The sequence below is a fragment of the Hipposideros armiger genome, unplaced genomic scaffold (genome assembly GCF_001890085.2).
Source record: "Hipposideros armiger isolate ML-2016 unplaced genomic scaffold, ASM189008v1 scaffold_254, whole genome shotgun sequence".
In the NCBI taxonomy this organism is placed as follows: domain Eukaryota; kingdom Metazoa; phylum Chordata; class Mammalia; order Chiroptera; family Hipposideridae; genus Hipposideros; species Hipposideros armiger.
In genome coordinates, this window is record NW_017731604.1 from 1,983,315 (window position 1) to 2,003,838 (window position 20,524).

At 40.6% G+C, this 20,524-nt stretch overlaps 1 protein-coding gene across 1 annotated transcript in view; it reads left to right on the plus strand.

The window, feature by feature from the left end:
- The first annotated feature begins 574 nt into the window (after positions 1 to 574).
- LOC109390085 (vascular endothelial growth factor receptor kdr-like) overlaps positions 575 to 20,524 on the plus strand; it is a 286,991-nt gene continuing 267,041 nt past the window's right edge. Inside the window, exons 1-2 of the mRNA XM_019656126.1 lie at positions 575 to 925; positions 1,190 to 1,342. Coding sequence (XP_019511671.1) covers positions 1,264 to 1,342 — 79 coding nt within the window. The 5' untranslated portion in view covers positions 575 to 925; positions 1,190 to 1,263. The remainder of the gene's footprint in view (positions 926 to 1,189; positions 1,343 to 20,524) is intronic.

The window sequence follows — 20,524 nt, forward strand, 5'->3', positions numbered from 1 at the left end:
ATTGGGAAGAGACAGGAATGGAGAGATTAAAAAGAGGAATTCAGGTCCAGGCACCCACTGTGTCCTGCTGTGTTACCTAGGGAAAGGCAAATGACCTCTTTGTGCCTCAGTTTCCTCCTTTGTAACACGAAGGGTTAGGACTTGAGATCTGTAAGGTCTCCATCTGGCTCTTGAAGTCTGGGGCTCGCCACTCAGTGTAGTCCCCAACACCCCCTACCACATGTCCTTCCTTTGCCCCTTACCAGTTACTTCATTAGAATCTGTATCCTCATAACCCCACCAGCCACCAGAGTACTGTTCTCTCTGATCGTACCCAGCCTGGACACAGCACACTGTGGTACCCACCTGCCCCCAGCCCTCACCTTCTGGAAAGACTCAATCTCCTGCCTCAGAAGGCCTGAAGCCAGCTCCAGAACTGTTCTCCTTGGAGAGCACTTGCACTGACGTCTGTGTTTCCTCTCCTTCCTCAAAGAACTCCCCCCACATCCTTCCCGGATACTGTCCCAAACACAGGCCAAGAAGAAATCGGCCTGGGGGAGGGAACCGGTAGGCTCCTGAAAGGAAGAAAGGGAAACGCAACCTCATCAGGAGCTCCCTCCCTAGCGCACTGAGGCGCTTAGCTCTAGAGTCATCAGTGGGTTAGGGACGCCCTCTTTGATAGCTGCACTAGCCTCCTCTGGGCTCGGTACGGACTACCGCAGTCCTCCAGGCTCCCTTTCCTGGTTCCTCCCTCCTTCCCATCCTCTCCCCCTGTTGTCCCAAACTTCCTCCCTCCAGAGAAAAACTTTGCCGCCTCCTCTCAATAGAGAGGCAGAAAGTTGGGAGCGCTTTAAGAAGTGAGCAGGACCTGTGTGGTCGCCGGCTCCCCAGTCGCAGCTTCGGAATAGGGGTGCTCTGAACCCCAACCGCTCACCTGCAGCCAAAGGTTGCCAGGGAATTGCGGGCCTGGGAGGAGACAGGGTGTAGGCAGAGAGCGAGAGTCCCTGTGAGATTGCCTAAGCTGTGCTCGTCTCACGAATATCTGGGTATCTCCGAGGCCCGAGGAGAGGTCTCAGGGGAAGAGGGCAGCAATCGGCTGAGAGAATAGCAACGGAGAGGGGCCACAGGGGGCGGTAGAGTCAGAATTCAGAGGTGAGAAGTCAGAGGACAGTTTAGATCCCTAACTTAAACCCTTACCCCCCACTCCCAGCCTTTTTCATCGGAGCAAGGAGCGAGAGAACTCAGGAGGAAGCGAGAGTGCAGCACTGCCCTCTGTGCCCCAGGATGCTCGCGCCCCGCCATGGCCATGGTGCCCTGGCTGCCTTGGCCTCCGGCTTCCTGATCACTCTGCTCGGGACTCCAGGTAAGCGACAGGGCGCATCACAGCTGACGGAGAGCTGCGTGCGGTCCTGGTGTTCCAACCCCGCAGCTCACCCGGGAGAGGTCAGGTGAAGGGTGCCACACAGAGAATAAAGGGTCTTCATTGGCCTGTGGCCTGCTGGGTGGGCCTCTGAGCCCAGACCCTCAGCCAACTAAGGCTGGAAGCTACCGTGATCAGCTGTGGGCCAGCGAAAAGAAACAATGGCCCCCAAGGCGAGGGTGGCCAAAGCCTGTGACAAGGAATTTTTGCGCACAATGGTTGGTAGCCCTTTGCTGACTTTCCTAACAGGGAACACACAGTTGCTGCAAAATATGTAGAAAATTCCCCTCTGGAGGTGATATCTTCATTTATTCTAGGCTGTGGAGCGTTGCCTTTCCCCTCTGTTGTACTGCCATAACTCCCAAAGGTGGGCGCTGATCTTTCTATAGAGCCTCTAGGCAGAGTGCAACCTGTATCTCCAAGATTAAGTCCATAAATTTTGAGGAACTGAGCAATTAAAGGGAAAAGACACATTTGTAGTCTTTCTCTGACCCTTGAAGGGTACGACGAGAAAAGTAAGGGACAAAGAATTCAACTTGGTTTCTTTTTCGGGTGCAGTTTTTCAAATGTGTTGTTGTTTATAACTGTTGAAGATTTGTCTGTCCCAAATATGTTTTAAATTATATTTTGAAAAAAAAAAACAACAGAAAAATAACAAAACAAAAACAAAAAAGCTCCAACTAAACACAGAAGTCATTGTTTGGGTTAGCCTTGGTACTCTTTCCTGTAAAGCAGAGGCAGGTGAAGTGACCCTCCGGTAGATGGCGCCTGCTGCTTCGGGTAGTGGTTGCTTTTCCAGCCTGGAAACCCTAACGTCTTCAGTCTTTTGCTGGTGGGCCACATACTTGAAAACGCTAGCAGGACGGTAAACAGCACCTGTCCCTGCCTTCCCTGAAGTCTCGAGATGGCTTGTTTTGCTGCTTTTAGATCTCCTGAGACGCTAAAGTATTCAGAAAATCTCAGGGCTGAACTATCCATCCACGGTCCCCCAGCCAATTCCCAATGTGGCCTAAGTGTGGGGAAAGCAGTAAAGATGAGATACAACTGGACAATCTGAATAGCTTATTTTTTAGCTGCCATCTGCATTTTCCTTCATCATCCAGTTTTCTGTTCTTGGAGTTTCAATACCCTCTCCCATCCTTTCCAGGCTTTCTGTTGAACTTAACCTTTATATCATCAGTAAGAATCTGGAGTTGTCACTGTGACTCTTTGGTCAAATTATTTCAACTCTTTGAACCTCTCAAGGTCCATTAAGATCATTTAATCCAATATAATGGGAGTGATAATACATCATGTGTTAGTCATTTAACAACTCTTTATTGAGATGTCTGTGGTAGAGTGCAGAGGTGGGTATCTGAACAACTGGTCTTTGGTCCTGGCCCTATCATACACACACTGTGTTTCCTTCTTCTCTGTGAGCCTCCGTTCTTTACTTGTAAAAGAAAGGAACAAATTCTCATTTGGCTTCCATATTCTTTATCAAGGAGAAGGAGAGTACCAGATCAGAAAGAGTAAACCAAATATTGGTGGGAAAGAGATGACATTTGCAATGCATTAGAGATGGAAAAGAGCACCTTACTGCCAGAATTGGGTGTAAGTCTCCCAGCTAGAAGAATGGCTTCCCTGAGCACTGAGAAAACATGTGGATGCAAACTGCTGAACCACTGAAAATAGTTACTAAGTAGTTGCAGAGATGTCACATATCTAGAGATGGCTAGTTGTAGTCCTATATTTCAAAAAGAAGGAAAATTATTACAAAACCCATGTTCTTTATGCTGCTCTTTGCAAGAATCTAGAATTAATTATTTACAAGTTTATTACTGAAGCTTTTAGAATAGGAATTCATAATCATGAGGTCTGATGTTGGTTCATTGAAGATAGGACTTGGCAGAACAACTTTTTTGCAGTAGGATTTCTGGATTGAAAACAGAGGAATGCTGGAGAAATAGAATATTGAGCCTCCCAAGGCATTTTGTAAAGTTTCTTCCTGTTAGAGATATATGAAGATTAGACTTAGGGGAATTTGTAAATGTTTGGAATAGCCTCAGAACCGCTGGTTAGAGGGTACACATAAAGTATATTTTTAGAATGGATATGAGTCTGGAGGACAATTTCTGAATGAGGACAAAAAGCTATGCTTTGGCTTTATTCTCTTCGATAATTTTGTGCTTGAATAGGATGATATTGATGGTGTAGTGAGCAAATAATCAACTAAAAATAAGGGAGATATAGTCAGTTATAGAATTGGAATAAAAAATGGCAATAAGAAATTAAATAATCACAAATGCAAGTTCATGACTTTGGGTACCCCTCCCGCAAAAACAAGAGAAAGGGGGAAATAAAACCTTTAAGAAAAGAATTAGGAAGACATGGCTTATAGACACATATTTGTGAAAAAGACAAAGGTATTTTTCAACCTATATTACATTGTTGGTGTATGGAACTTACAGGCAAGAAAAACACATATTTTGATTTTAGATGATCTTAATAGAAATAGTATCCAGACTCAGAAAGGCTCAGAAAGACACAAAAAGACCCATAAAATTCCACTCTCTTCTTCACTGGTCAAACTACATCCGGTGTACTGCAGCCTGGCTTTGGGCCCCACATTTTCAGAGGGACACTAACAGACTACAATATTTTCATAAGAGATTAAATAGGATAGAGAGGGTCCTTGAAATTTTTTCAGGTAAGGAACAAAAAGTATATCTGGGAGAAGGAAAGGCTCTTTGAGATGCAGTAGCGAGGGGGTGGGCTGGGCTGGGAAAGCTGTCCTACAAGTGATTGAAGGGCCTTTTTACACACAAGAACATACCAACCATTTCAGCTGCTACAAATGAAATGGGCTAACTTGGGGGCCAGAGAGTTCCCTGTCACTGAGAATATTCAGAAAGGAATAAATTTACAAAGACTAAAGTCTCCCCCCCCCACCACCACCGCCTCCTTGTAATAGTCCTGTGGATATTTGAAGATGTCTCACTACTCTGCTAAACTAGCTCAGGTCCTTCCATACTTTTTCACATAACATGGTTCTAGATCCTTTCTGTCTCAATCATCCTTTTCACAGTTATCAGCATTCTACACCTCTTGAATGCAAACCCAGCTCCTTGAATTGGGCTTGGTGTTTTTGTCTTCGGGTCAAAATACTGAACTGTGCGCTGCCAACCTGTAGCGTTTCAGGGGTGGGGATGAGGGGAAGGTCAAGTAAGTTAGAATTTGATCTATCTGCATCCCCTTCAACCAGAGAAGTCTTATTTTGTATATTGAGTTTAGAATAGAAGTTCATTTGAAATGATGATCTAGCTGCTAAAATTAAAAAGAAAATAAACGGAAGCATGCTGGACTAGATGATCTCAAGGGCTTTCCAATTTCTGAGAGTCCATCAGTCGCAGACATCATTCCCAGGAAAGCTGAAGTTTCCAAGGAGCAGGGGATCTTAGGAAGCTAACCCTGCCTTTCCCTTTTCTAAGTGGTAATGCAATATATCTGAGGAACTTGGGCCCAGCCCCTTCAAATAGTAAAGTTCCAATTTATTGACTTGGTATTTAAAGTACCACCAATGTTCTTGCAGCCATCTAGGAGCCAAACATTTGTTCTGGAATCCTGGGATCTAATATTGAATTTGTTGTCCCACCTATAGAATCATATGGCCGCAGACGGTCAGAGCTGCAAGTTCACCATACATCCCAGTTTGCCCAGGACAGCCCAATGTCACCTGTTGTCACAGACTGATTGTTAACGTTTTGCAGTTCTGATGATAAATTATATGGTCACCCAACTGTGAATCCCACTGGTCCCACCCCCTTGGGTTATAGTCAGGAAACTGGAGGCCCAGAGAGGAGAAGAGACTTGCCCAAAGTCACACAGCAACTTAGTGTCATCTCTGGATATCTGGCTAGAATTATCCACCTGGTACTTAGTACTGTGGCGTTGATCTGGTAAAATGAGTATTTCCTTTTAATTTGTTTTAAAGAATTTCCCAGCAGGCACTCACACCTCTAGTTCCTAGTACTACTCTGTTTATTCCTCAGGCCCAGTCTGAACATATGTTGTTTCCTAGCTGTACTTTTCCAAAGATTATCGAAAGAGAGACATAGGTGAAGAGTTCCCTGTCTTCTACTTTCAGGATTTCTCAAATGATTAAATAGGGGTGGAATTTCTTGATGCTGGCTAACACTGGTGAGTCTGTCTACCATACAGGTCTCTCTCCAGTGGAGACCGCATTTCCTCACTTTTGTGTGGAGCCCAGCTCCCTTTCTGATGAGATGATCTATTCCATATCAGCCTCATGAAACAATAGGTTCTCCCTGATAGAGGGAAGAGACCATGAAGAACATTTAAAACTTGGTCCTTCCTTTGTTTAACTCCTATATTACCTTCTTGCCAAGTTGTCCAGTTTCTGCTTGTACATCAATAGCTTAGGAGACAGCTTGTTCCATCTTAGGAAATCTCTGACTATTAAAATATCTTCCTTATGTTCAATTTAGACATTGTCTCCCTGTGCCTACCGCCCACTAATCCTAAATCTAATCCCCCACTTTGGGCCGTGCAGAACATAATTGGCTTTGCTTTGTCCATAATATCCCTGCAGAGATCTAGAGATGAAAGGAAGTTAACATTTAAGTATTTATTATATGTCAGATACTATTTAAAACACCTTACCTTATTAGCTTGCTTAATCCCACAATAATTCTCAGGAAAGTATGACTATTCTTCTAATTACAGGTTAAAAAACTGTGACAGAAAGGAGCAGTGACTTGTCTAAGACACACAGCTTGTAAATGGCAGGCATAATTTGAAGTAAAGAGGCCTAGCTCATGCTCTTAACCATGTTCTAACGTATGTTCTTAACCACTAGGCTGCACTGTTGAAATCATGTCTCTTGGTCCTCCTGACCACCTTGCAGCTCTTCCCCACCTTGCCTTTCTTTTTTCTAATAAAGTGAACTTAGGCTTGAGACTCAATTGGCTCCTATCTCCTCCTCCTAAAAAATTAACAATAAAGCCTTTTGCAGGGGAAGGAGACTTTCAAAGCTGTGGCTGGACCACATTAGCAGTGGATAGAGGGACAGGTGAACAAGGGTAGAAGATTCTTATCTCTGAGAGGTGAACTTGTGGCTCTTTGTTATTTCCTTGGCTCAGGGCAATCACTGGACACAGACAGATCCAAATTTGGCCCCAGTCTGTCTGGCACCTCTGGATGGGAAGGAAATTTATGGATATTAAGTCTATTTTCAGATCCTACCCAGTTTAGCTTTGCTCCTCCAGATAGGTTTCCTTAGATCTTCCTGTGTTCTGTCATAACTGTGGGAAAGACACAGTCAAGGAAGTAAACGAGGATGTTTGCCCATGATCAGAGATTGTTTAGGAAAAGGGGTCAAGGTGGTTTGACCCTTGTACAATCTGACCAATTCTCTCTTCCTCTCTTTTCCTGTCTTATATCCCCAGTGCGTCCTAGTTTCCTTCTGTTTCTACTTTTCCTCTGTTTCCCTGCAAAATTTCCCAGGCCCCCTTCATGTAGGCTGCATTGATGGTGTAAAGAGTACTGTTTTGGAATCCAGATAAACTGATTCTGGGCTTAGCTTTGTCACACTGCATGATGTGAAAGTGTCTGTTGCTCTCTCTGAGCCTCAGTCTCATAATCTTTAAAATGGGAGAATTGGACTAGAGACAATCTTTGAAGTGTCCTGCTGCTTTGAAGCAGAGTTGTCCTCTGTTTCATTCTCCCTCATCTGTATCTTTCAGTGTTTCATTGTTCTTCTCTTTCCTTCCCCTGAATTTCCAATGTTGTAATAAGAAAGCACCATCCATTTTAGGATCAGGATTCAGGATTTATCCAGTCTTCATGGTGGAGACAATTTCAAACAGTGGCAGAAAGAATTGTAATAGTTTATTTTATTAGGAGATACAACCACTTATTGGCAGCAGGGATGCTAGATTATAATGCAAAATAATAGAAATTAAAAGTGGCAGCATTATATAAGTAAATGAAAGAATTTTAAGCAGGCCTAGAGAATAAAAAAACACACCTTTTTCTCAGGTACAAAAATGGTGGAGACATTTATTAGAAATTGATTTGATAATATGTGGAATTCTTTCCAAATGTGATATTAAAGTTGAGGCATGAGTTACATTTATTTCTCACTTTCCTAAAGAATAGAAATATGATGAAATGGCTGGATATGGAGGATCACAATGTGATGGGTCTGTCTCGGTCAACTTTACTCTCCAAAAATGCAAGTTCACCATGGAAGGATGAGAGGAGTTTAGATATTTGCTTCCCTAGGCTACAGGATAGAATAGTTAGCAATCAAAATGTCACCTTTTTTTTTGTTTTTTAAACTCAACTTTACCTGAGGGAAAATGTACATACAATAAAACACACACACACATTTTAAATGTATAGTTTGATAAGTTTTGACAATTGTGGACACCCATAGAGTTACCACCATTGCATCAAGATATACATGATTTTCATGATCCCAGAAAGTTCCTTTGTGGCCTTTTATAGTCACTCCGTTTCCTTTTTTATCTCCACTCCACGAATCAGTGGTCTGTCTCCATAGCTTAGTTTTGCCTGTTCGAGAATTTTGTATAAATGAAATCATACAGCTTGTACTCTTCTGTGTCTGGCTTCTTTTGCTCAGGAGTTTTTCCTTTTCTTTTCTTTTCTTTTTTAACATGTTCATTTTTGTTATTGTGGTAAAAAAACACATAGCAAAATTTACCATCTTAACCATTTTAAATGTATAGGACATTAGTGTTAATTATATGCTATATGCACATTTTTGTGCAACAGATCTAGAATTTTTTCATCTTGCAAAACTGAAACATATTCTACTCTGTGTTTCTACAAGTCTGACTACATTAGATACCTTATATAAGTGGAATTATTTAGTATTTGTCTTTCTGTGAATGGCTTATTTCACTTAACATAATGTCCTCAAGGTTCATCTATGTTGTAGCTTATTGCAGATTTCATTTTTTTTAATTGAAGTATAATTGGCACAAAATATCCTATTATTTTCAGGTGTACATTACAGTGATTTTATATTTGTATACATTAAGAAATGATCACCATATTAAGTCTAGTTAACATGTCATCATACAAAGTTATTATAATACTATTTTTTTTTTCTCATAAAAATATTTTTATTAAAATATAGCTAACATACAATATTATATTAGTTTCAAGTGTACACCATAGTTCAACAATTATATACCTAAAGAAGTGATCATCATGATAAGTTCAGCAACCATCTGACACTGTACCACCTTATCACAATATTATTGACTACATTCCTCATGCTGTTCATTGCATCCCCATGACTTATTTTATCCCTGGAGATTTGAACCTCTTATTTCCTTTCACCTTTCTCCCTCTTCCTTAAATTTTTCAATTATAGTTGACATTCAATATTATTTTATATTAGTTTCAAGTGTACAGCACAGTGGGTAGACATTTATATAACTTAAGAAGTGTTCTCCCTGACTAGTCTAGTACCCACCTGGCACTACACATAATTATTACCTATTATAATACTATTGACTATATTCCCTATGCTGTACATTACATCCCCAATGACATTTATTTTTTAAGATTTTTTATTAAAAAATATAGCTAACGTACAATATTATATCGGTTTCAGGTGTAAACCATAGTTGTTCAACATTAACATACCTAAAGAAGTGATCACCATAAGTCCAGCAACCATATGACACTTTACCATGCTACCACAATATTATTGACTATATTCCACATGCTGTGCTTTACATCCCCACGACTCACTTGCTCCATACATGGTAATTTGAACCTCATATTCCCCTTCACCTTTTTCCCCCTTTGTAATTTTTTGATTACAGTTAACATTCGATATTATATTGTATTGATTTCAGGTATACAACATAGTGGTTAGACATTTGTATAATTTAAGAAGTGATCCCCTTGACTAGTCTAGTGCCCACCTGGCACTATGCATAGTTATTACCATATTATTGACTATATCCTCTATGGTAATTTGTAGCTACCAGCTTGTACTTCTTAATCCCTTCACCTTTTTCACCCTGTCCCCCAACCACCCTCCCATCTATCATCCCAGTAAATCTAGTACCCATCTTACAGCACACATGGTTATTATAATATTATTGACTATACTATTTATGCTATACCATACATCCCCATGACTACTTTGTAACAAGCAATTTGTACTTCTTAATTTCTTCCCATTTTCCACCCACCCCCTCAACTCCTCTCCTATCTGGCAACCATCAAAATGTTCTCTGTATCTATGAGTCTGTTTATGTTTTGTTTGTTTATTCATTTTGTTCTTTAGATTCCACATATAAGTGAAATCACATTGCATCTCTCTTTCTCTGTCTGACATATTTAACTCAGCACAGTACCCTCCAGGCCCATCCATGCTGCAGATGGCAAGAACCCATTCCCTTTAATGGCCGAGCAATAACCCATTGTATATATGTACCACCTCCTATTTATGCATTCATTCAACGGACACCGAGGCTGCCTCCACATCTTGGTTGTTGTAAATAATGCTGCAATAAACATATGGATGCACACATCCCATCGAGGCAGCATTTTGGATTTCTTCAGATAAATACCCAGAAGTGGGATTACTGGGTCCTTCTTTGTCTCTTGTTATAGACTTTGTTTTAAACTCTATTTTGTCTAGTATAAGTATTGCTACTCCAGTTTCTTTTTTTCCCCATTTCCATTTTCATGAAATATCTTTTCCCATTCCTTTCAGTCTGTGTGTCTTTTAATCTCGAGTGAGTCTCTTGTAGGCAGCATATGTAAGATTTTGTTTTCTAATCCACTCAGCCACCCTATGTTTTTGATTCAAGCATTTAATTCATTTACATAGAAAGTAATTGTTGATAGATAGGTAACTATTGCCATTTTATTATTCATACTTTTTATCTTTATTTTTTTTTCTTTTTAAAAATGTCCCACTAGCATTCCTTGTAATACTTCTTTGGTGGTAATGAACTCCCCTAGCATTTTCTTGTCTGGGAAGCTCTTTATGTGTCCTTTGATTTTAAATAGTAGCCTTGCTGGGTAGAGTAATCTTGGTTGGTCATCCTTGCTTTTCATCATTTTTATTATTTCCTGCCAATCCCTTCTGGACTACAAAGTTTCTATTGAGAAATCACCTGACAATCTTATGGGAGCTCCCTTATAAGTTACTATAACAGTTGCCCTTCTCTGGCTGCTTTGAGGATTCTTTGTCTTTAACTTTTGCCATTTTAATTATAATGTGTCTTAGTGTGGGCCTGCTTGGGTTCATCTTGTTTGGGACTCTCTGTACTTCCGGGAATTGTATGTCTATTTCCTTTGCTAGGTTAGGGAAGTTTTCTGTCATTATTTCTTCAAATAGATTCTCAATCCCTTTCTTTCTCCGTTCTCCTTCTGGTACCCCTATGATGCAAATGTTGTTATGCTTGATATTGTCCCAGAGGTTTCTTAAACTATCCTCATTTTAAAAAAATATTTTTCCCTTTTGTTCTTCTTATCAGGTATTTTATGCTACCTTGTCTTTCAAATTGTTGATTCAGTCCTCTTCTTCATCTGGTCTGCTTGTGATTCCTTCTAGTGCATTCTTCATTTCAGTTATTGTATTCTTCACTCCTGACTGGTTCTTTTTTATGATTTCTATGTCTTTTTTTATGCTTGCTGTTTCTTTGTTGAAGTTCTCACTAAGTTCCTTGAGCATCCTTATAACCAGTGTTTTGAACTCTGTCTCTGGTAGGTTGCTTGCCTCCATTTTCTTTAGTTCTTTTTCTGGAGTTTTCTCCTGTTCTTCCATTTGAGATGCATTTCTTTGCTTCCTCATTTTGGCTGCCTCTCAGTATGTGTTTCTCTGTATTAGGTAGATCTTCTATGTCACTCAGTCTTAGTCTGGTGGCCTTATGTAGTAGTTGCCCTGTAGGGCCCTGGCACAGTCTCCACTGTCACCTACTCCGGGTGCTCCAGGAGTGTCCCTTGTGTAGGTTGTGTGTGCCCTCCTGTTATATTTGAGCTTTGATTGCTATTGACACATCAGTTGGTGGGATTGATCCTCAGGCTGATTGGCTGTGGTATTTGGCCCTGTCTACAGCTTATGGGCTGCATTGTGGAGGGCTTACCACGCAGAGTCAGATGTGCCCCAGTAGACTCTGGTGCCTGTTGAGACCGCCCTTTGTGTGTGCTGCATGTGCAGCTAACTGGGCAGTGTTCTGCTGTGGTCTGAAACCAACCTCCAAGTATGTTTCTTCTGGGGTCTCTTGGGAGGGGTTCCAGTGAAGGCCCAGGTCAGCCACTGCCTGTGACCAGCCGGGGACTACCTGATAAGAGCTACCAAGGGATTCACAGTTGGTCACTGCCTGTGCTGGGCCTGAAGGCATGTGGGACAAGCTATGCTTTGAGCCGAGGACACCCACCACCAGTACCAGACCTGGGGTAGCTCCACAAAAAGCCAGGACATCCCAAGGCTTGCTGCTGCCTGCTGCAGATTGCAGGTTCTGGTAAGGTTCAGCCACCTGATAAAGCCTTCCGGGGTCTGGAGTTGGGTGCGATGGGGTTTCAGTGAGTCAGCAGGGTGCAGCTGCGGAGCTCACCAGGCCAATCAGATTCTTATTTGGGCATAAACGTAAACGTAGGGGGCGGGCTCAACACAGGAAAGATGACGGCCACCTGCAGGCTGCAAGAGAGGAAGACTACACACAAAGAAAATGACGACTGTCCTCCAAGCCTCCCTCCAAGGTCACACACCTTAGTCTGCCCTCCTGTATGTCTCTGACATACCCCGAGTCACTGTTCCTCCCCCGGAGCCCAAGGTGAGTGCCTGCGAGTGAGTGAATCTGTGTGTGGGCCCTTTATGGGGAGAGCTGGGTTTCCCGCAGCCTTCTGTCCCACAGGGATGGTCAGAATTCCCACTGTTTTTCACAGCCAGAGTTGTGGGGGCTCCTTTTCCTAGAACCAGGACTCCTGGTTGGGGAGCCTAGTGTGAGGCTCGGGTTTCTTGCTCCTCCATGGGGAACCTTTGTGGCCATGACAGCCTTCCCAATTTTTATCCACCATATGAAGGTTTGGGGCCAGCCCATTTCGCATCTTTGCTCCTCCTACCAGTCTCAAGGCAGCTTCTTATTTATATCCTTAATTGTAAAACTTCTGGTTATCCAGACTGTAGATGGTTTTCTAGGTTGATTGTTTTATAATTTAATTGTAAATTTGATGTGTTCATGTGATGAAGCAGGCACAGCGTTTATCAATTCTGCCATCTTGGATCGTTCTCTCAATGACATAACTGGAAGTTTGTACCTCTTAATCCCCTTTATCTATTTCACCCATCCCCAAACCTTCCCCCTCTGATAACCACTAGTTTCCTGTATCTATAAATATGTTTCTGTTTTATTTGTTCTTTGGCTTGTTTTTTAGATTCCACATATAAGTGAAATCATGTTATTTGCAGGGAACAGAGTAGGTTCTTGAGAAATATTTGCTAATAGGATGAGTAGAATCACTCAGATCCCTGCTTGTATATATGGGGAAATTTGTGACTCACAGTGGGGAGGCAACTTGTTCAATATCTTACTGTTACTGTCAGAGCTGGAACTGGAAGAGCCTATATCCTATGACTTCTAATTCTTGCCACTATATGAGGTTGCATGTATAATTCAGTAACTAAATCATTATACATTTTATTTTAAAACTCTGTACCTGTAAATCAGGTCACATTGTTTAATTTTCAAAGTCTTCATTGACATGAGAACTATGCTTATATTACTCAGGAGCACACAAAGATCCAGAGAAAAGGATGGTCTCCATTCCAGAGCCCCTTCTACAAGGGTAGGAGAATCCCCCTTTATTGAGTCTCTGAGGTGGTAATGTTGGAAGTGGCATTTAAGGTGGCATGGTCACTAATTAGAGCTTTCATTAATTACATACTCTGCATATTGTCATGTCACCTATGCCCTATTAGGTTAATTGCCTCAGAACACAGGATCTTAAGCTCTCCAATCTTTGGAGAGATGAGAAGAACCTGTTTTAGGTTTGATTCTTTTTCCCACTTGTGCCTGCCCAGCCGCACTTGATGAGCTGGAATACCTACAATAAATACTGCCATTAGTAGTCCATATCAAGCCTGGGCACCAAGCTTGGGGTTAAAAAAGGCATGTTTATTATAAATTGGTCTGACCAGAGAAAGCCACGAGATAGCCACAAATCTCCGGAACTGTTATCCTTTCCTCCTGTGGGGAACAGTCAGACCCACTGATAACAAGGTGCTAGAAAGAAGCAACATGTTTTAAGCTGGAATGATACACAGCAGAAAAATATTCACAATTTTTCAAGACAGGGGGTACAAATTAAAAAAGCTTGACTGTGTTGTCTGATTTTTTTTTGCTTTTAAACCCTGAGATTTTAGTTCAATGTAAACAATGATGTCATGTTCTGAACACTAAAATGGGATTCAAATAACTGGTGAGGAAAATGTTGAGGGAGAAAGCCACATTATTTTATTTTTAATTATCCATATACTTCTTTAGAAAAACCATTTTTATTTTTCAGTACCCTGGTTTATCATCATTATTAGTATTATTTTAAAATTCTCTCTCTACTATGAGTTCCTGGAGACAAAGAAAGGAAAATGACTCCTTCTCACACAATTGCCCCAACATTTTATTTGAAAGTGTCTGGGAGTTTTGTTGATCTGGCCATCTGATCTTGACAATCTCTAGGTGCTTGTTTTATTATAAAGTCTTATTTTGAATTTCAAACATGGTCCTTTATTTCCTTTGGTTTCTTTGAATATAGGCCTGGTGGTGGGATGGGAAGCTATAAAGGATGAGAGGCTGTTGGCTGTGTGTAGGTAAATGGGAGGACATGGGGAGATGGGGAGGACGTGGGGAAGTGGGGAGCACAGGAAAGGGGGCTTCCCTTTTTCTGGAAACAAAGAAAACAACTTATACTTGAGCTCCTGTCAATGCAGCTTAGCAGGTCACTGGAATCAGAAGTCAGTGTATGAGAGAAGTTGTTTAATGTTTAATGATTATGTAGAGTTCTGGAAACTCAGAGTCCAATTAGCATGAGGTTGTTAATTATAGCACTTACCTTAATCACTTAATTCTGGGCCATTTTAGGCTTTGATATTTTTGGAGGGGATATAGGGAGGTGGGCAAGCAAACCTTTTTACATTTTGCTTTCTCTCTAGATCGTCACAATTACTATAGTCAAAGAGCTTTTTTCCAGCAGAGTATAAAGACAATTTTCCTCCTTCAATCACTAGGGATTTATAATTTGGTGTGCAGGCCAAGTTCTGGAATCAGCATGGTGCAGTGCAAAGAACAATGGCGTAGGAGTGAGGACACTGAGTTGCAGGCCTGACTTTGCTGCTCATTCACTTTTGACTTGGAACTCAGAGAGAAGAAGTGTGATTAGTGCCCATATTTATACTCTTGTATTAAGGGGGACAAGTTGGTTGTTTCCAAGTTTGGACAGTCTGTGTTTCTGGCATTCTAAGAAATTAGATGCATTACATTGCAGTTTCTCCTTGCTTTGGAGTCCAACCTCCTTGTAATTTTGGCAGATGTTACTTGTTTTGCTCCTGTAAGACAGGGCCATCTGAGTCATTAATTTCCTGACTTTTCACCTCAGTACTACTAACGGTTGAAGAACATGAATGTGTGGCTTTTGGAATCTTGTGACCTGGTAGCCATCTTAAAATGTCCTGAAAATTATTTTATTGCTGTACAACATAAGTGCAGAAAAGTATACACACAGATAATTTGTGTACAGCTTGATAAATTTTCACAAACTGAACACTCCTGTATAATCAGCATCCAAATCAAGAAACAGAATATTACCAGACCCAGAAATGCATCTTCTACCCACTCTGAATACAACCTTCCCAAATATAATTATTATCCTGTATTCTAACAGCATAGATTAGTTTTGCAGGGGTTTGTGCTTATAGAATTATAATCAGTATGTATTCTTTAGTGTCTTCTTAAATATTCATCCAAACAGTTGTAGGTAACCATAGATCATTCTTGCTTATTGCTGTGTAATATTTCATTGTATGAATACATCACAATTTGAAATGTACCTAGTTTTTTGCAACCTATTAAGTTAGGCCAAAACTGTTTGCTTCATAATGTAGTGGTTCCAAAAATTTCAGTCACACACTAATCATAAAAATCCTTCAATTTTCACAACAAAGAAGAAAAATAAAACCACAAATAAGATTGGTTGTCATTGAAATCTTAGAATCTGTTGATGTTGTTTTGGTATGTACACACAAAATCTTTTAAAAGAGTAAACCTCCCTTTCATCTTCCAGTAATTCACCAAAATGACCAACACAAAGGTAAAGAGGAGAGGCACCAGCTCTATATTCTCTCGGCCTTTTAGAAAACATGGAGTTGTTCCTTGGGCTACATACATGTGAATCTACAAGACAGGTGATATTGTAGACATCAAGGGAATGGGCATTGTTCAAAAAGGAATGTGCCCCACAAATATTACCATGGTGAAACTGTAAAGGTCTACATTGTCACTCAGCATGTGGTTGGCATTGTTGTAAACAAACAAGTTAAGGACACAGTTCTAGCCAAGTGGATTAAGGTACATATTGAGCATATTAAGCACTCTAAGAGCCGAGATAGCTTCCTGAAAGGTGTGAAGAAAAATTATTAAAAAAAGAAGGAAGTCAAAGAAAAAGTTACCTGAGTAACTGAAGCAGCAGCCTGCCTCACCCGGAATAGCACACTTTATTAGAACCAGTGGGAAGGAGCCTGAGCTGCTGGAACCCATTGCCTATTAATTCATGTCATGATACGTGTAAAAAAATAAAAGACCTCATACTGTTAAAAATATATCTCTTAAATGAGTAGAAGTGTGGTGTCCCTTCCCCCAAAGAATTATTTTTTTTAAAACTTTGTGTCCTAATTCATTGGGTGATGACTTTACTATTCAAATGTAGTGTTTTTTTCTTGCTGAAATATGTGAGGTGGTTTATTGTGCAACTCCATTTGTTAGGAAACTGCAAAATAAAAAAAAGAAGAAGAAAAAAGCGTACCTTATCTTCACCCTCCCTCAAATCCAAGTTCTAAAGATGAAGCTTTGCCTATATAAGTGTCCCATTTTGAGAACCATAAACCTGGAAGATTTTATTTTTTTACCTTAATGAGGGGGAAATGAAGAGAACGAGCTCAAGTTACTTGTCAGTCTCAGTAAAACTCAGGTTACTTGGCTCAGGGATTTTCCATCATCAGCCCACCCCCATGTTTTATCTTGGCCCAGCGATAAGGATGAACCAGGCAGATGGTCTGGGGCCAGGGAATTTATGTCTCAGTTGATGCAAAGTTACTTTATTTGGTGTTACTATTTTTTCTGTGGACAGAAGAGAAATAGATAACTATTACCAATTGTTTAGTGCTTCATCATTTACAAAACACTTTTCATGATAATTCTATGGGGATTGTGATTATATTCCTCTCTCTATCCCATTTTACATAAGAGTAGACCCAGTCTCAAAAGGTTTAGTGCTTTGTTTGCCTAGGATAGCACAGCTGAGAGGTATCAGGGCTTAAAGGTTGATCATATAAGTACAGGTTTCATCTCTTACAAGCAGATCATGTATGCTTCTCAGACTTCATGAGGATATACAGTGATTGCTCAGACTAAATGCTTCAGACTAAGGTGTAATGCAAATCATGTTTACAACTGGCTCCCGTTCTTGCCTTCTCCACTATACCTGTATACCACATCCATATTAATCATCTGGAAACACTTCTTTCATCATGCCACTTCTTATATCAAGAGCTACAAATGATTTCTCATTGCCTTCATGATTGAGTCCAAATTCCTTGGCACTTCATTGCTAAGACCCTCTCACAATTTGATGCCTACTTCACCTCCCCAATATGAGTACGTGGAAAATAAAGTAGGGGAAACTTCCTCAGGATACAACCTTTGTCCTGTTTTAATTACCCATATGGCTCCTCCCATGGCAAGCCTCCTTCCTGTCCTCAGAGAAGGGGGAACACAGACTTCTGAAATCTTGACTTTGGTGAGTCTGTAAATTTGGCCTTATCCATGTGACCCTAGGCAAGTTATTCAGCCAGGCTAGTGTTCAATTTTTTGGGTTTTACAGAGGAAGAAACAATTCTAGCATGCCATGAGAATAGTCCTTTTTTTCTTCAAAATGCCCTTTAATGCCAAGACATGGTAGATGGAGGGAACTAGGACACAAAGGGATTTTGACCTAATGGGCTTCCCTCCAGAGTCACAGCAGGCAGTGTATGAAATGCTTTGATTTTCTTAGAAGGCCACTGGCAGCCTTTGTTGTTATTATTGACATTAGGGGTGTGATGGTATAGGAGTGAAAAGGCTGGCTGTGTTTGGATTGGCTATTGTTTTCTATTAAATGGTAGGAAGACAAGCAGAAACCAGCTCTGTGTTTGTGACCAGAGGATCCTATTCTTTTTTACCACAGAGAAGGAAATGATGTTCTTGCTATGCTGCTTCCATTATGTCTGATGATAATGCCTACAGAATGGGAGGAATTCAGCAGCCAGAGGCTTTGCTTGGCCTGAGCAGAAATGTTCTATTCAAAAGTCACCCCTATAGGAGAAGAGCTTTTCTAAGAAGGTTAGGGAGACAGGGTTGTTATCTATTTCCACTGGGGTTAGAAAAGGAAATGAGTTACAGCCACATGGCAGGAGAGGTTTAAGTTTACCAAAGGGTAAATTTGGGACATGGGTCATCAAGGGATCTCTTGTCCTTCTTTTCATAGCCTGAGGAAAATCATCCAAAGTCACACAGGATGCAAATTTGGAATAGCCTGAATGATTTTCAGGGAAGAGGAGACTGCCCTGTAGTTAGATGGTGAGGGATCACCAAACTTTTATAACTCCTGGAAAATGGGCTTTTTTCACTATCTCTTTGCCCAAATAATATAGGACTTATCACTTCTCTGCTTCCCATCATGATTCCCTTCCCCATCCTCCACTTTTGAAAATAATGATGCCAAGGAAGCATGGGCATCTGCCCAGAGGTACCATATCCACTTAGAGACTTCAAACCAAGTATAAACAAAAGGAGAAGAGAGATTTCCCTAGCCCTATTACCAGATTTTCTTTGCCCTGCTGCCCACTTTAATTAATCCTCTGACTCTAGACAAATGAACAAACTGCTGCCCAGCTGACCAAATGCTGTGATGACAAGGATAATCAGAGTTTGTTCATTGACAGTCCAGTACCTTCTCATTTTAAATATAGGGAAAATGAGTCCCAGAAAAACTGTCTAAAGCATCATAGCACACTGGTGGCAGAATCAGGTAGAGCTCTGTTTTTCTGGTCCTTTTAACTACATCTCCCAGCCTATGGAATATGAGTTATAGAGCAGAAAAAGTTCATGCGAAAAATTATTTTGAAATTTAGCTAGCAGGGTTTAATGCTTTGGTTCCACTTAACAGTGTTGACCGGCAATTTTACACAGAAGCTATCTCATGTCACCAGCTATTATTTCGTACCTTTCCATGTGATAAGAACAATAGGTCCTTTCTGTAAAAACGTCATTTCCCCTCTCTTAAGAATCTTTGAGGGGCCAGCCAAGTGGCTCAGTTGGTTAAGAGCTCAAGCTCTGAGAAACAGGGTTACTGGTTCGATTCTCACATGGGCCAGTGAGCTGTGCCTGAGCTGAGCTGCCAACAGGTGGCAGGATGGCTCAGCTGATGAGAGCATGTGCTCTTAACAACAAGGCTGCCTGTTTGACTCCCGCATGAGATGGTGGGCTATGCCCACCCACAACTAAGATTGAACACAGTACGTTGAGCTGAGCAGCTGGGGAGCTGCCGACAGGCAGCCAGATGGTGACTGGACTTGGATCTGAGCTAGCTGTGCCCTCCACAACTAAGACTGAAGGACAACTTGGCTGTTTCCCTTCCCCAATTCCCCAACACTGTTACCCTTCTCCAATTCCCCAATAAAAAAGAAAAACCTTTAAAAAAAAAAGAATCTTTGACTTTTCTTTTAGTACCTTTGGCAAGCCATGGTCCTCCCTTATGGTACCACAGACTAGTGTTTTCTTTTCTAATAATATTTCAGCTGTAGAAACACTGTTGTAATAATTATTTTAATATACATGATGCCAAGAATCAAGATATGGCTCTAAGACAGATAATATAGTTTCTTGTAGCTTTTTGCCTTCACCCAAGTAGATCTCAAAGTTGCAATTGTAGCCAGTCTCACTTTCAGAAAGCATTATCACTAAAATCCCACATTTTGTTGTCTTTGCCAGATTATATGTTCTGAAGCTGATACATCTTGTATGTAGTACCAGTGCTTCATCTAGGAATAACTCCTGTTTAGGTATATACAAAGACTGAAATTTTGGAATAAAGTAATCCAAAAGAGGCCTAATTTTATAAAGTCTGTCTTCACTAGATGTATTTTGTGAATTATTGCTAACATGGAAAAATGTAAGGATTTGCTCGAACCACATTCTGCTCATAGTTTTAGAAAATATTGGTGTTTCTAGCAAAGGGTCCATTGCCAGTAATCTCTCCAATGTGATTTCTTAGTTTGTCCCATCAATATCAATAAACCGAGAAACATCTTTATATCTCTAGTGGTAACTTCCGTCCATGGTAAAGTTTTAGCAGAGTTTTTATGAAATTGTTCCATTTGGTGGTGATATAAATTGGTTTGAGAAGCAACTAAATGAAAAAAATCATTGTCAAAAAGTAAATCCGTCACTTCACTGATACTCTGTGGATCACTAAGTTCAACAGTTACACCTGAAATATTTGAATAATCCTCCAACGTTGGTGTAATATCACTTTCATTCCACTCTTCTTCAAAATCACTTTCACTATCAGATTCTATTACATTTCATTTTTGCAGTTTTCGTGGTCTAATATCGGATTCATAACAGTCTTCTGATAAACTATCAATTTCCAGATCATTATAATATATTTCAAAATCACTCAGACAATCAGATAAAATGTCTGCATATAATTCATTGAAAAATTATTCACCATCACGATCCATCATTGTTGAAATTTTTGCAATACTAGAATTGTGATAAAAAACTAAATATCAAAAAAAATAATTTTTTTATAATAAAG